At 48.5% G+C, this 16,600-nt stretch overlaps 1 protein-coding gene and 1 pseudogene across 6 annotated transcripts; both read right to left on the bottom strand.

The window, feature by feature from the left end:
• Positions 1-647: 647 nt before the first annotated feature.
• Positions 648-15,996, bottom strand: LOC105487224 (dual specificity phosphatase 18). 6 transcript variants are annotated; one of them, XR_011614057.1, is made up of 3 exons: positions 15,572-15,993; positions 10,459-11,558; positions 648-895 (listed from the first exon to the last, which is right to left on the bottom strand). XR_011614057.1 is itself a non-coding variant. In XM_071080407.1 (3 exons), the coding sequence occupies exons 2-3, from the start codon at positions 11,479-11,481 to the stop codon at positions 11,018-11,020; spliced, it is 354 nt and encodes a 117-aa protein (XP_070936508.1). In that variant the 5' UTR covers positions 11,482-11,558; positions 15,572-15,996; the 3' UTR covers positions 7,983-11,017. The 6 variants fall into 6 exon arrangements, 2 of the variants coding, with proteins under 2 accessions (XP_070936508.1, XP_011748903.1); XR_011614055.1 differs by having other exon boundaries at positions 648-919; XR_011614056.1 differs by lacking the exon at positions 648-895 and adding an exon at positions 2,986-3,123.
• On the bottom strand, positions 2,389-6,345 carry LOC139358402 (large ribosomal subunit protein uL13-like; annotated as a pseudogene).
• Positions 15,997-16,600: the final 604 nt, after the last annotated feature.

Consider the following 16,600-nt stretch of genomic DNA (forward strand, 5'->3'; position numbering starts at 1 on the left):
CAGGGGGCCAGGGCAAACAAGGATCATGAAGAGTCCTTGTTTGCCCTGGCCCCCTGGAAGGAGCAGCTCCTTCATGCTACGCTGCCCTCAAATTAGCTCAGGGATGTCAAATCCTCCACCACTGCACTAAATAACTTCCTGGAAATAGCACAAAATACTTAACTGAGGGCCACTTAATGGAGGCCCACGAGAGGTTTTGAGCCACGGATGCACATGACAGACCCTATGTAGAGAAAAAATTGGAGGGGCTCGAGACAGGAGGCAGGGAGATTAGGGAAGACCTGTTGTTGTGGTCTAGGTAACTACATGATGGTGGGGACAGTGTTGGGGCAGAGTGGGTATCGGTTGTATTGATTTAGAATAACTATTAATCTCAAAACCTGATGGCTTAGAGCAACAAACATGTAGTGTCTCACAGTTTCAGTGGATCAGGAATTCGGGAGTGGCTTAGTGGGTTGGTTCTGGTTGAGTTTCTCATGAAATTGTAGTCAAGATGCTGGCCTGAGCTTCAGTCATCTGAAAGCTTGGCTGGGGCTGGAGGATTTGTGATCCCCCAATGGGTTCACTTTGCCTGCTGCCTAGACAAAGCCGATTTATCAAGACGGGAATTACCAATACAGAAAGAGTAACTCACACAGAGCCTGCGGTGCAGGAGACCAGAGTTTTATTATTACTGAAATCAGTCTCCCCGACCATTCAGGGAGCAGAGTTTTTAAGGACAACTTGGTGGGTTGGGGGAAGCCAGTGAGACAAGAGTGCTGATTGGTCAGGGATGAAATCCCAGGATGTTGAAGCTGTCTTCTAGTGCCCAGTCAGTTCCTGGGTGGGGGCCACAAGATCAGACGAGCTAGTTTATCCATCTGGGTGGTGCCAGCTGATCCATCAGGCACAGGATCTGCAAAATATCTCGAGCACTGATCTTAGGAGCAGTTTAGGGAGGGTCAGAATCTTGCAGCCTCCAGCTGCACGACTCCTAAACCATAATTTCTAATCTTGTGGCTAATGTTAGTCCTATATAGGCAATCTAGTCCCTAGGCAAGAAAGAGGTCTGCTTTGGGAAAGGGCTGTTATCATCTTCATTTTAATCTATAAACCATAAACTAGGTTTCTCCGAATGTTAGTTCAGCCTATGCCCAGGAATGAACAAAGACAGCTTGGAGGTTAGAAGCAAGATGGAGTCGATTAAGTTAGATCTCTTTCACTGTGTCAGTCACAGTTTTGCAAAGATGGTTTCAGATTTCCATTAGAAATGAGGCATTCACGTGGCTGTTGGCAGGAGGCCTCAGTTCCTTGCCATGGGGGCTTCTCCATAGGGCCCCTTGAGTGTCCTCAACACAGAGTAGTTGGTGTCCACCAGAGTGAGTGATTCAAGAGAGCCAGAAACCACAAAGTCCTTTTAAATCTAATCTCAAAGGTCACACTCTGTCATTTCTCCAGTATCTTATTGCTTACCAGTCTATTTAATATGAGCCCTTCCCACATTGACTACACAAGGGCAGGACTACCAGGAAGACGGGATTACTGAGGACATCTCTGAAGCTAGCTACAGTATCAGTGAATATCTGTCGCATGAGTGATTGAGGACTTGAGGACATAGCCTGGAGCCCTATGAGGAATTAGCCTGGGAGCATTCTGTTCTGGGTGGGGTCTTGTCAGCCACACCTCTGCATCCTCCCTAACCAAGTACTGCACAGTCCTTGCCCGCAGCATGCACTTAGTAGATGTTTCCTCAGTGAGGGCTAGTGGCTGCCTTCTGTGCTCCCCACCACTGGCAGGACAAGGCCTGGGCTCCCTGGCCTGGTATGTGAAGCCCTGGATATTCTGATGTTTCTAAGCCTACCCCACTGCCCTGAACCCTTCGGCTATTGGGGACCACCCCTGTTCTCTATGCCTGCTTACGTCTCTCAGTATCTAGGTCTCCTGCAGCCCTATCCTATCCCAACTACCACAACCCTCATGTGCCCCCTTCCTCCTCCTTTTTTTTTTTGAGACAGAGTCTTGCTCTGTTGCCCAGGCTGGAGTGCAGTGGTGCGATCTCAGCTCACTGCAACCTCTGCCTCCTGGGTTCAAGCGATTCTCCTGCCTCAGCCTCCTGAGTAGCTGGAACTACAATTGCACACCACCATGCCCGGCTAATTTTTTTGTATTTTAGTAGAGACTAGGTTTCACCATGTTGGCCAGGCTGATCCGCCCACCTCGGCCTCCCAAAGTGCTTGGGATACAGCCCTAAGCCACCATGCCTGGCTGCCTCCCTCCTTCCCTAAGCACTGCCAGCATCCCAGCTGCACCTGCTGCCTAGGCTGGGAATTTCTGTATGTTTAGACTTTCTCTGGAGAAGAACCCTTATTACGCTGGAGCCCAAAATCAATCAAGCCAAAGCAAAGTTCCCTGTTTTTATTTATTTTTATTTATTGAGGAATAAACAGTCTTTATTGGGCTCAGAGCAGGAGTCCATGGGTCTTGAGTACATCTGTGTATTTGTGTTTCCTTCTCCACGTTCTTTTCGGCCTGTTTCTGTAGCCTCATGAGCTGGTTTCTTTTTTGTTTTTTTTGAGATGGAGTCTCGCTCTGTCGCAGAGGCTGGAGTGCAGTGGCGTGATCTCGGCTCACTGAAAGCTCTGCCTCCCGGGTTCACGCCATTCTCTTGCCTCAGCCTCCTGAGTAGCTGGGACTACAGGTGCCCACCACCACACCCGGATTTTTTTTTTTTTTTTTAGTAGAGACAGGGTTTCACCGTGTTAGCCAGGATGGTTTCGATCTTCTGACCTTGTGATCCGTCCACCTCCGCTTCCCAAAGTTCTGGGATTACAGGCGTGAGCCCCCGCGCCCGGCCATCTCATGAGCTGTTTCTTATTCCAGTAGTGGATCTTGGCCTTCTTCCTCTTCTCCTGCAGGGCGGCTGTCACTGTCTGGTACTTCCAGCCAACCTTGTGAGCCAGGTGCCCCAGGTAGGCAAACTTCCTTGTAGGCTTCAGACTCACGACCTGGAAGGCAGCAGGAACCACCACCCGCTTTTTCGTCATAGGGCGGTGGGATGCCATTACACACCTTGAAGTAGTCCCAGGCAGCCTGGCCTCCTTGGTTTCCTTGCCCCACCGTCCACCAGAAGATGCGTCCGGGGACCTGGAAGTGGTGGGGGCCCAGAAGTGGCAGGTGCATCGGGAAGGGTTGCTCCGTTTATGCGCTTGCGGAGGAAGGCCAGGTACTTCAACTTGTTTCTATGGACATTGCCAGAAATGTTGATGTCCCCGCAGTGTATGACCACCACCTTCGGGCCTTCTTAGCCACCATGGCTGTCAGGAAGCCCAGGAGAGAGCCTATAGTCCCAGCTACTTGGGAGGCTGAGGTGGGAGGCTGTAGTGGGCCATGATTACACTACTGCACTCCAGTCTGGGTAACAGAGTACGGAAAAAAAAAAAGGGTCTTGCTCTGTTGCCGAGGACGCAGTGCAGTGGTGCCATCATAGTTCAATGCAGCCTTGACTTCCTTGGGCTCAAGCGATCCTTCCACCTCAGCCTCCCGAGTAGCTGGGAATACAGGTGTGCACCACCATGCTGGGCTATTTTTTTTTTTTTTTTTTTAACTTTTTGTAGAGAAGGAGCCTCACTATGTTGCCCAGGCTGATAGCAAATTCCCAAGCTCAAGTGATCCTCCTGCCTCAGTCACCCAAATTGCTGGGATTACAGGCATGAGCCACTGCACTTGGCCTCTAAGGACATTTAGATTTAACATCCCAGGATAGGAAAGCAGGGCTGTGTGCTTTAAGGTCAAGAGCTTCCTGCCCCCTGGGATTTGTAATTAGATCACCATCTCAACATTGGTCATTCCGAGAAATCCTCAGGGCCAACAGCATGTTCCTGTTTATCTGACAGGGCATTATAAACTTCACAGAAACTTCTCAAACCAAATTTAATTGACTTTGGAAAGAAAGTGCTTCCTCACTTTTGGAGAATATTAAAGGTTCATGTAATCAAACAGAGGCCTAGAATCCCTGTTCTAAGCCAGGGTGTTAGGCTATGGGACCATTTCTTTCTCCCCTACTATAGGACTGCATTCAAACCTCAACATGACCTTCTTCCTAGGTTGTCTGAGTAAAAGGTTGCTCTACTCTGAGTCCAAAAGAACAGCGTGAACTGTTTGGGAAAAGGACGTGGACCCTCTCAAAAGCCCTCAACCTTAACCTCTCCCACTTAGGAGATGAAATCCTGATCTCATCATGTCCAATTCTGAATATTTAAAAAGAGAGTTAAAAAGGAGGAATGGCTGGGCCCAGTGGCTCATGCCTGTAATCCCAGCACTTTGGGAGGCTGAGGAGGAAGGATCACTTGAACCCAGGAGTTCGAGACCAGTGTGGCCAACATAGTGAAACCCTCTCTCTATTTTGTATAACAATATAAAAAGTGATTAAAACTTAAAAAAGGAGGAATGAAAATTATGTTTACTCAACTATGAAAAAATGCTCAGGAGGAAGGACCTAGATCACAATACTAACATGTTGACTTGGTTAGGAAGATGGGGATATTGTGGCTGGACCGTATTTGTTTCCCCTTTTCTACGAATGAGCATGTAAAATGAATTTCTGGGCTGGGTGCAGTGACTCACACCTGTAATCCCAGCACTTTGGGAGGCCAAAGCAGATGGATCACCTGAGGTCAGGAGTTTGAGACCAGCCTGGCCAACATGGTGAAACTTTGTCTCTACTAAAAATACAAAAAAAAAAAAAAATAGGTGTGGTGGCGGGCACCTGTCATCTCAGCTACTTGGGAGGCTGAGGCAGAACTGCTTGAAACCGGGAGGCGGAGATTGCAGTGAGCCGAGATCAGGCCATTGCACTTTAGCCTGGGTGACAGAGCAAGATTCTGTCTCCAAAAAAAAAAAAAAAAAAAAAAATTCTGACCGGTGTAGTGGATCACGCCTATAATCCCAGCACTTTGGGAAGCCAAGACAGATAGATCACTTGAGCTCAGGAATTTGAGACCAGCCTGGGCAACATGGTGAGACCCTGTCTCTAAAAAAAATTTTTAAATATTTTAAAAATAGGCCGGGCGTGATGACTCACACCTCTAATCCCAGCACTTTGGGAGGCCGAGGCAGGAAGGTCACGAGGTCAGGATATGGAGACCATCCTGGCTAACACGGTGAAACCCCGTTTCTACTAAAAGTACAGAAAATTAGCCGGGCGTGGTGGCGGGCGCCTGTAGTCCTAGCTACTAGGGAGGCTGAGGCAGGAGAACGGCGTAAACCCAGGAGGCGGAGCTTGCAATGAGCTGAGATTGTGCCACTGCACTGCAGCCTGGGCAACAGTGCAAGACTCTGTCTCAAAAAAAAAAAAAAATAATAATAATTAGCTGGGTATGGTGGTGAGTGCCTCTAAGTTCCAGTTACTCAGGAGGCTGAGGTAAGAGGATCACTGGAGGCTGGGAGGTTGAGGCTGCAGTGGGTGGTGATCACACCACAGTATCTAGCCTGGGCAACAGAATAAGACCATCTCAAAAAAAAATTTTTTTTTTTCAGTTAAAAAAAAAAGTAAGTCCTCAGGGTTCCAGTTCTAAGTAAGATAGATAAAGCACAGTCTGTGTCTCCCACTGGCTGCAACTAAAAGCCCTGGAAAGAATGCATCTGAGGACTCTGAAAAAGAAATATTAACAAGGCTGGGTGCAGTTGTTCATGCCTGTAATCCCAGAACTTTGGGATGCTGAGGCAGGAGGATCACTTGAGGCCAGGAGTTAGAGACCAGCCAGGGCAACACAGTGAGACTCTGTCTCCAGAAATTTTTTTTTTTTTTTTTGGTAGCAGCAGTAGCAGTGGCGGCCAGAAAAGCACCTAAAACTCTGACAGAGTGGAATCCTTTCATCTATCCAAAGCATCTGCGATCTGAAAAGTAGAAGAGGGGAATCTCTGTTGCCTTTTTTCTCTCTTCATCCTGTCACCTGGCCCAAGAGCACACCCCGCCATGGAAGGTACGTAACAGAGCAGGGAGACTAAAAGTCCCAATTTCTAGCTAAAGGGCCAGGAAAATGAGGGGTCTTGAAAGCTGGAGAGTGTGGGCGAGAATGTGGACAGGAGAGAGCTTGTGAAACAGATCCCATTAAGTTGCACATGAATGTGTAGGCTCACATGCATACATCTGACTCTAAACAGTATTCCAGTGAATGAGAACTGAACTATTAGGCAGAACACCCAGGTTTCAGACTGGTCACTGGGTGGCATAAGCTTAGGACTGTTCTGATTAACATGGCAAAGGCTTTGAAACTGAACTGATATTGGAACTACAACAGCCCACAGGAGACAGATCAGAACTGAACCTAAGAGGGTCAACTGCCTCCTAAAACAAAAACCCGACATTTTCCGTGGGATTTAAACAAGACCTGCTCAAAATGCCTGGGATACAATCAAAATTACACACAAAGAATGAGGAAAGTCTGGACCCTGAGATGACCCAGATGTTGGAATTATCAGAAAAAGACGATGGAGTTTCACTTCTGTTGCCCAGGCTCGAGGTCAATAGTGTGATCTCGGCTCACTGCAACCTCCACCTCCTGGGTTCAAGCAATTCTCCTGCCTCAGCCTTCTAGGTAGCTATGATTACAGGTGCCCGCCACCACATCCAGATAATTTTTTGCATTTTTAGAGACGGGGTTTCAACATGTTGGCCAGGCTGGTCTCGAACTCCTGACCTCAGGTAATCCACTCACCTCAGCCTCCCAAAATGCTGGGATTATAGGCATGAGCCACCACGTCCAGCCCAGAAAAAGACTTTAAAAATGAAAGATGGAAAGTCTTAACGGAGAAATAGAGGACAAAGAAAACAATCGAATAGGAATTTTATTTTTTAAAATGTTTCTTTTTTTAATATTTATTTATTGAGATGGAGTTTCGCTCTTGTCACCCAGGCTGAAGTACAGTGGTGCAACCACCGCCTCCTGGGTTCAAGTGATTCTCCTAAGCCTCTGGAGTAGCTGGGACTATAGGTATGTGCCACCATGCCTGGCTAACTTTTGTATTTTTAGTAGAATAGACACGGTTTCACCATGTTGACCAGGCTGGTCTCAAACTCCTGAACTCAGGTGATCCACCTGCCTCAGCCTCCCAAACTGGAGGGATTACAGGCTAAATAAGAATTTTATAACTAAGAAAACATTAGAATCAAGATTTGGAAATGATGTTTCTGACCTATTCCCTGGAAAATGTGAATGTTACTTTATATGACAAAGGAGACTGCAGATGTAACTTATGCAGATGTAACTGATTTTATTTTTATTTTAGTGGGCTCATTCTAATCACGTGAGTCTTTTAAAGCAGAGTGATTCTCTTTGGCTGGACTTAGATGCTAACAGAAGGAAAAGTTAGAGGTATTTAAAGTGTGAGAAAAATTCAACCTATTTCTGGAGGGGGACACATAGAAAGCACCAGAATGTGGGCAGCTTCTACAGACAAAAGGCCAGCCCCCAGCTGATAGCTAAGAAAACAGGGTCCTCTACCCTACAACTGCAATGAACTAAATTCAGCCAAGAATCCAAGTGAACACGGAAGCAAATTCTTCCTCAGAGCCTCCAGGGAAAAACACATTTGGTTTTGGCCTTATGAAACGTGATTTTGACCTTGTGAGACTTTAAGCAGAGGACCAGTCAAGTCCAGTCAAACTTCTGACCTACAGAAATTGTGAGAAAATATATGGATGTTGTTTTAAGCCACTAAGCCACCAAGTTTGTGATAATTTGTTACAGCACCAAGAGTAAACTGATCATTATCCAAAATGAGCAGCAGAGAGAAAAAAAAAATTTTTTTTTGAAACAGGGTCTCACTTTGTCACCCAGGCTGAAGCGCAATATTGGCTCACTGCAGCCTTGACCTCCTGGGCTCAAGTGATCTCTCACTTCAGCCCCAACAAACAGCTGGGACTATAGGTGCATGCCACCACACCCACCTAAAGAAAAAATTTTTTTTAAATGAATAGTCTCAGGAATTCATGGACAATGTCAGAAGGTCTAATGTTCATATTATCAGTGACACAGAAGTAAAGGACAGTATGGTGCAGAAAACAATATTTGAAGAAATCATAGCTGAGAACTTCCCAGATTTCTGAAACACAATCAGGTGGCTCTGTGAACTCTGATAAGGATAACCCAAAGAAATCCATGTCCATACACATCATAGTCAAAAACTGATGAGAACCAAAGACAAGGAGAAAATCTTAAAAAGCAGCTGGGGAAAAATAAAGCATTACCTGTTGGGAAACAATAGTTAGAATGCCTCTGGATTTCTGAGAAAAAACCATGGGGGCCGGAAGGCACAGAACAATTTTTCTTTTTTTTTTTTTTTGAGATGGAGTCTTGCTCTGTTGCCCAGGCTGGAGTGCAATGTCATGATATTGGCTCACTGCAACCTCTGCCTCCCAGGTTCAAGTAATTCTCCTGTCTCAGCCTCTAATCTCAGTAGCTGGAATTACAGGCACTTGCCACCACGCCCTGCTAACTTTTGTATTTTTAGCAGACACGAGGCTTTTGCCATGTTGGCCAGGCTGGTCTCGAACACTTGACCTCAAATGATCTGGCCACCTCTACCTCCCAAAGTGCTGGCATTACAGGCATGAGCCGCCACGCCCGGCCTCAATTGTATTTCTATATACTAACAATGAGCAAGTGGAAAAAAACTACAACAGCCCCCGCAAGTGAAATATAGTTTGAGACCCATTCATGGATCTCAAATCCAAAAATCTGAAATGCTCAAAATCTAAAACTTTTTGAGAGCTGAAATGACTTCAAAGGAAATACTTATTTAAGCATTTTGGATTTTCGAGTTGGGATGCTCAACTAGTATTTGCTTCAGGTAAAGCAAATATTAACCTGAAAATAATCCAAATATTTCTGGTCCCAGGCATTTCTTTTTTTTTCTTTTCTTTTCCCTTTTTTATTTTTTTTTTGAGATGGAGTCTCATTCTTGTTGCCCAGGCTGCAGTGCAATGGTGCAATCTCGTTTCACTGCAACCTCTGCCTCCCAGGTTCAAGTGATTCTCCTGCCTCATCTCCCAAGTAACTGGGATTACAGGCACCCAGCTGTAAAAGAAAAAGCATTTGGCTTCCACTGGAATCTGGAGCCACAGTTCGGTGTCAAACAGAGCAGCTGTGCTTCTGTTTCAAATGCTGTTTGCTGAAAACCTCTGGATCAGAACAGGTGGTCTTGAGCCAGGTCCTTGGCACCGAGGGGATGTGAACAATCCTGAATTCCAGGGCCTACTGATGGAGTCCGCTCGTTAGTCCCTTTGACACTGCCCCTTATGAATCCCAGTAGTCAGCCAGGGTGCCAAGTTTTCATATTGATTCTAAACAAGGCTGCAATCACTGTTTAGAAGTAATTGGGGGACACTGGAATTGTGCTCCTTGCTTCAGGACCCCTAGATTGCACCTAGATTAAACAAGATGGAAGCTCTCAAAAGGCTCTAAGTCTAGGCCTCCTCTGAGGTAGGGTCTGAAAGGACTTAAACCATTTTTTTTCTTTTACACAGGGTAACTTTTTGGAACAGTACTTTATAACAATAAAGGGCTGTGCACAGAAAGGAGAAATGCCATTATGAGGATGTGTGTGCCGACCTGGGACCAGCAGGGTTAAAGAGTCTATCATTCATGATGAGAGCTGCCATTTGCACTAAGCACACACCATGGGCCAGGCATTATGCCAAGAAATTGTTGAATCTTCATGACAACTCTGTAAGAAAAGGGATATCATTGGACCGATGAGGACACTGATGCTCCCAGGGGTCCAGGTCGCATGAAGAGGAGGTGACAGGGCTGGGCACTGGTCCAAAGCTCCAGCCTTCCAAGCCAAGGCCCAAGAGAAGAACCCGAGGCCTGATGTCAGGCCTGTTTTTCTCATGTGCCCTGGAGAAGGGGACCAACACCATCTTTCGTTAAAGTTTGGTGAGGGATGGCCAAGAGCTCTTTGAAACTTTGCCATGTACAATAGTACTCACAATTTTTTTTTTTTTAATTTTTTATACAGTGGTATCCGGGTGCAGTGGCTCACCAACAGTTTGGGAGGCTGAGGCAGGAGGACTGCTTGAGGCCAGGAGTTTGAGACCAGTCTGGGCAACATAGTAAAACCTCATCTCTATAAAAAAAGAAAAAAAATGAGGCGGGCATGGTGGCACACATCTGTAGTCCCAGCCACTCAGCAGGCTAAGGTAAAGAGGATCACTTGAGCCTGAGAGGTTGTGGCTACAGTGAGCCATCATCACACTACTGCACTCTAGCATGGGTGACAGAGCAAGACAGTCTCAAAAAAGAAAAAAAAAATTAAACAGTGGAATGTTTTCTTTAGAAACTACCTTATGCATAAGTACAATCTAGAAAACCAGAATTGGGCCACTTGTAGTGAAGGTGGAAGCACAGGTGGCCTGGGACCCCCCAGGATTCCTGGAGCACTGCCTGAAGGCCATTTATCTAGCAGATTGGCACTTACTGTGAGAAGCGCAAGAGGTACCATGATGCTTAAGGCTCTGGCTCTGGCTCTGGCTCTGGCTCTGGGTATGAAAGAACGAGATGGAATTGTAGCAGATTCATTCCTGGGTCACTCGGTTTTGGGGAGGGCTGCAGGATTCCAGGCCTGCCATGTGCAATGGGTGCTGGCCTCTTTCTTCTGGGCACCATCTGCCTCAACCTATCCCCTGGCCAGCAGACGCCTGTCACTCACAGGGCAGAAAACTGACCTTCACCATTTCACAACTAGTGAGTTCACTCTTTAAAATAATGGATTATAAAGTTAAAAGCTACAGCAACTCTTTTTCCTTGTGCTCATAAAAGGCATCATCTGTTTTTTTCTGTATAAACAAAAGTAGAATGTTCAAGTTTGGATCTTGGTGTAGAATCAACAATAGACCTGTACCCCTGACTCCAATGCAGGGGCTGGTGGGATGGCTCACAGTGGAATCATCAAACGGACTTCCTTCTCATAGATGTCAGGGATCATTCCCATTGGGGAACTGACCATGTGCACGGTGTTCTTGCCAAACAACTGAAACTCATAGTGGATGAGCTGCTCCCAAAAGCCGCTGTTGGGTCGGATGATGGGCCGGCACGACTTGGTCCACGTGTGGGCGTCCAGCAGGGACATGGCGTGGTACTTCATGAGGTAGGCGAGGCACAGGGCGGCTGAGCGGCTCACACCAGCAGCGCAGTGCAGCAAAGTACGGCCCTGCTTCATCTCCACGCTGTGGATATGGTCAGCAATAGGGTCAAAGAAGTCACAGAGACGTGAGTTAGGGGCATCAGCTACAGGTACCTGCATGTACTGGATATCCTCATACAAGGTGTTCACTACCTCCACTGAGACATTGATGACCATGGTGATCTGGTTGCTAGACAGCATGAGCTTGTTGTTGGCGGCCACACCATTGCTGATATACAGGCTCTTGGTTATCTGCGAGAGGCCACTGACTGAGGGCTGCCGGAACTGAACTGGGAAGGCACACGAGGGTGCTGTCATCAAGGCGGTCGGTCAGAGGTCAGTAGTCAGCGAAGCATGAAGGCTGCATCTTTCTGCTAGGCTGTGTCCATGGAAAACTGCAGGGAGGGAGAGGATGTTTAGAGGGCAGGTGCCCAGAGGGCCAAATCCAGGGGATCCCTGGGAAATGGATGGATAGGCCTATAGCATTCCCCGCGGTAGTCCTCTGATCATCACAGCAGAATTACCCAGCAAACTCATTTAAAGCACTGATACCCAGGTCCCTCTCCAAACCCACAGAGTCAGACTCTCAGGGTAAAGAGCATGAATCTGCATTTTCCGCATGCTTCTCAGGTGGTCTAATGTGCACTGCCCTATAGGACAAAGGGCAGGTCCCCAAGTCTGGCACTTGAGGCCTCCCTTGAGGGGTCCCACAGTTCTAGTTGGGCAGATGACTTGTGTCCCTCAGGTGTGCCCTGGTCTGACTCTCCATTTAAGCTCACACAGCCCTCTTCTTGCTGCTCTTCCAAATTCTCTCCTTCCTTCCAGTCCCTCTGAATGGGAACCACTTGTACAGTCTTCCTCCTCAGTCTTCCGACTTTATGCCCAAATCATAAGGCCCTGAGCCAGTGGCATGGAACCAGAGCCGATTGTGCTGGCAGTCACTGAGGAAACGGTTGGTCTAAGAGTAGGGAGGGTCCCCATTTTCCCCCCCTAAGAACAATCTCTTTAAAGAGATAGGATATGCCCATGTGAAGCTGATGTCAAATACAAAGTCCTAAATTGTTAGACATGCTCTTGCACCTTGCCTCTGAAGAGGGCCTGGGAAAGGGAGTGGCTAAAAGCTTCCTGAAGTCAGCATAATGGGCACCACAGCAACCCCACGGGCAAGCACAGAGAGGCAGCAGGGCCTCAGGAAGACCTGCCACACCTGCATCATGCTGCCTGCAGCAGAGCTGGGAAATGCACCCCAAGGAGAGGCCGACTCCCTGCCTTCACCCACTTGATAGACTCAGCCACCAAGTAATCGCCATAGGGGTTCAGCCACAGATCGGCTTCCTGCGCCGCGGACCACGCAGTCGTTGGTGCTCTTCAGGTGCGGCCCAGGTCCCTGGAGCGTTCCTTAAGACTTTCGGACCCTCACTTTCTCAGTCTTAAAACAAAGCTGCAAAACCAGGACATCTTTATACATCCCACTGAAATAGGCCCATTTGGATTTAGATCACACCTTTCAAGGCCAAATGGCAGTCTTCACCAGGCATGAGAAATGAGGAGCCAAAGTTTTGTTTCCCTGCTTAATATATTTCAGTGGCTATCCACTGTCAGGATAAGATGGAGCCACTTAGTTTGGCTGTCAAGGCCATTTGTGACCTGGCTCCTGCCTGTCTCTCTAGCCTCTTACTAGGCTTCCCCATGCTCTGAAGGGCCTCAGGTGAACTGAGCCACTTACAGTTCCTTAGGGACAGCCTGTCCTCTCCAGCTAGTGGCCTTTGCCTCTGCTGATCTCTCAGTCCCTTTCCTTATGAACTTACTAGATCCTGATGTGGTCCATTCAGCAGAAGACTGCAGAATTCTGAGGATTCTTAAGATACCAATTCAAAGGTAACTGTTTTAAGGGAAATCTTCTTAGATCACACCCCTCCCTCATGTTTGACCGACTCTCTGCTCCAGGCTTTCTTAGCCCTGTGTTCTCTCCTTCCTAACACTTACTGAAAATGTGGTTTTGCCCTGATCTGCCTGATTATTTGATGAATGTCTGTCTCTCCCACAGACTGTGAGCCCTCTAGGGATATGACGGTGTCTATCTTCACTCCCACTCTATCACCAACTAGTGCCAAGGGCTGTGTCCCCACAAGTAGGTGCTTTTTTTTTTTTTTTTTTTTTTTTGAGACGGAGTCTTGCTCTGTCGCCCAGGCTGGAGTGCAGTGGCCAGATCTCAGCTCACTGCAAGCTCCGCCTCCCGGGTTCACGCCATTCTCCTGCCTCAGCCTCCTGAGTAGCTGGGACTACAGGCGCCCGCCACCTCGCCCGGCTAGTTTTTTGTATTTTTTAGTAGAGACGGGGTTTCACCATGTTAGCCAGGATGGTCTCGATCTCCTGACCTCGTGATCCGCCCGTCTCGGCCTCACAAAGTGCTGGGATTACAGGCTTGAGCCACCGCGCCCGGCATAGGTGCTTGATAAATATTTGTTGAATGAAGAAATAACTCCCAACAGCTATGACTCTGCCTTCTGAGAGGTTTTTCTGGAAAGAATGACTTCTCTGGCCATGTTTCTCTAGAATTCCAGGGAGGGGCTGGGTGGGGATGGGGGTGGTTCTGAGGCTACCAAAGAGAAAGACTAAAGGTTGTATAGGCAAATTCTACCTGCCAATGCCCTAGACTCAAATGCATCAGACTCATCCCAGGAAGGACAGAGAGGGCTGGCTTGTTATAAAGGTGATATGAAGGGCAAAGAAAAAGCCTCCTGAACCCAGATGGAAGCCTAAATGCTAAGGAATATTCTGGATCCTCATCAGAAAATCCAGAGAGAAGTGAACTGACGTCCCCCCAAACCAGTGCCCAGTGGGTAACGGGAATACAGGAATGTGCTGTTCATCACAGCAACTAAAAGTTTGCAGAAGTGACAATGCTCTTGTGGGTGAGGGCAGTGATGGGGGGAGTCATTTTCATGCTAGTAAAGAAGTATCTATCAGAGCTGGGCATGGTGGCTCATGCCTATAATCCCAGCACTTCGGGAGGCTGAGGCAGGCAGAGGTCAGGAGTTCAAGACCAGCCTGACCAACATGGTGAAACCTCGTCTCTCCTAAAAATACAAAAATTAGCCAGGCGTGGTGGCATAGGCCTGTAGTTCCAGCTACTCAGGTGGCTGAGACAGGAGAACTGCTTGAACCCGGGAGGTAGAGGTTGCAGCGAGCCAAGATCCCGCCACTGCACTACAGCCTGGGTGACAGTGTGAGACTCCATCTAAAAAAAAAGAAAAAGAGGTCGGGCGCGGTGGCTCAAGCTTGTAATCCCAGCACTTTGGGAGGCCGAGACGGGTGGATCACGAGGTCAGGATATCGAGACCATCCTGGCTAACACGGTGCAACCCTGCCTCTACTAAAAAAAATACAAAAAACTAGCTGGGCGAGGTGGTGGGCGCCTGTAGTCCCAGCTACTCGGGAGGCTGAGGCAGGAGAATGGCGTAAACCCGGGAGGCGGAGCTTGCAGTGAGCTGAGATCCGGCCACTGCACTCCAGCCTGGGCGACAGAGCGAGACTCCGTCTCAAAAAAAAAAAAAAAAAAAAAAAAAAAGAAAAGAAAAAAGAAAAGAAAAGAAAAGAAATATCTATCAGGCACTGTATTAGGCATTGGAGATACTGAAATGTACAAGACAGGCACGGCCCCTTTTCTCAGAGAGCTCAAAGTCTAGCGGGAGAAACAGATAGTAAACAGGCAATTACAGGCAGACAGAGCTTGAAAATAGGATAACAGTACCTACCTTACAAGGATGTTGTGAAATTAAATGAGATAACCCACGTAGAGTTTTATCAGGGCTTGGCATAGAGTAAGCCCTTTAAAAATGATAAATATTTTTCTTGCTTCTGATAGGGAAGTTAAAATGCAGGACTCTGTGAAAGGGAAGTGTAAAGAGATTTCTTCCAGGTTGGAGCATAGGGAGTCGCAAAGACCGCCTGAAGAAACCACAAGAGATCTAAAGAATATTTAGCTTGAGGGGGAGAGAGGAGAAGAAAAAAATAGCAATTGGGTAGCAGTTCAGTTTCACCACTTTACAGCCTATGAAGTCTTTGGCTTCCCTCATCCGGTTCGATCTTCAAAGCAACCTAATCAGACCGGCGTCTAGATTTAATATTTCCATTTTACATAAGAGGAAGCTGAGACACAGCGGGGAAAAGGACTTGTTCAGTCATAAAGTAAGGAAGCCAATCTTTATGGTCTATTATGTGTGGGAAAAAAGAACAAACATCACGGGGCGTTCGTCAAATACTAAGTTATGAACGTGGAACAAAGTCCAAGAGTTAAGGAGAGCGAGGCACCACTTCTAGGGGTGGGCCGGGTAGGTTTCCTGGGGGAGCTGGCATTGGAACAGGCTTCTTCGCCTGCGTGGTGTCAAGACCCCGAGGGTCTTACCTCTCTCCCTCAGGAGGGTGGGCGGGTTCGTTCAGGAAGTAGCCGCTTCCGGAAGCCTCAGGCGAGGTTCTTCGGGCGAAAGACCAGTCACGACCCGGGAGCCTCAATCTCCGCTGGCCTGGAGCTTTGGTTTCCATAGCAATGGTCTCGTCGCAGAAAGGAATCGCTTGTGCTGGGTCTTCAGAGAAATCCTGGCCTCCGCTCCACGCCCCTGAGCAGCCCCACCCTGGCTCAACTGGTTACCCGCCCTGCCGGCAAGCCGGGGTCACTGCAGTCCCCGTGGCGAAGCAGGGTCAGCTCAGCTCACCGCACCCTACTCCATCCAGCCCTGCCCATCTCTACGGCAACGGGCCGGGTCGCACCACGGCTGCAGCCGAGGGACAATCTCGCCCCTTCCGTAGCCGCCCGGGCTCTGTGCGCATGTGCGACACCCTCTCCCCGCCCCCCCACCCCCGCCCCCTTATGCTTCTCCCAGGCAACCAGCCGCGCTCGGCTCCAGGCTCCGCCCAGGGACTAATTCCAGGTCTGCGTGAGCCCAACGAACATGGCTCCCAAACGGCCTCCGCGCGCCCAACGAACATGGTTCCCAACTGGCCTCCGCGCGCCCAACAAGCATGGTTCCCAACCGACCTCCAGTTTCCAACTGTTTCTTGAACAGGGAGGCCACCATGACACAGCAGACTACGCCCTGGGTCACAGGGGACCTGAGATCCTCCACGATTTACAGGACCGGCGCCACCTCGGGCTCGAACCACCCGCTCGATAGGGCCACGGCTAAGTAATCGGCGTAGGGGTTCAGCCGCAGATCTACTTTTCGCGCCGCAGACCGCGCAGTTGTTGGTGCTCTTTGGGCGCGGCCTGGGTGCCCGGAGCGTTCGTTAGACTCTCGGACCCGCAAGGGAGCCCGAACTCTCAGAGGACTCGCGCTCCCTCAGCTGGACCCCGGCCCTTTTTCAACTCCGGCGGAGTCTGGATTTCTCCCAGCCCCGGGCACCAGCCCCTTCCCAGTCTAGCTCTTCGGACTCCCTG

Source organism: Macaca nemestrina, chromosome 15 (assembly GCF_043159975.1).
Source record: "Macaca nemestrina isolate mMacNem1 chromosome 15, mMacNem.hap1, whole genome shotgun sequence".
Lineage (NCBI taxonomy): Eukaryota > Metazoa > Chordata > Mammalia > Primates > Cercopithecidae > Macaca > Macaca nemestrina.

What these genes read in the sequence shown, in the direction of transcription:
- LOC105487224 (XM_011750601.3), bottom strand. Translation starts at nt 11,481, where the DNA reads ATGACAGCACCCTCGTGTGCCTTCCCAGTTCAGTTCCGGCAGCCCTCA.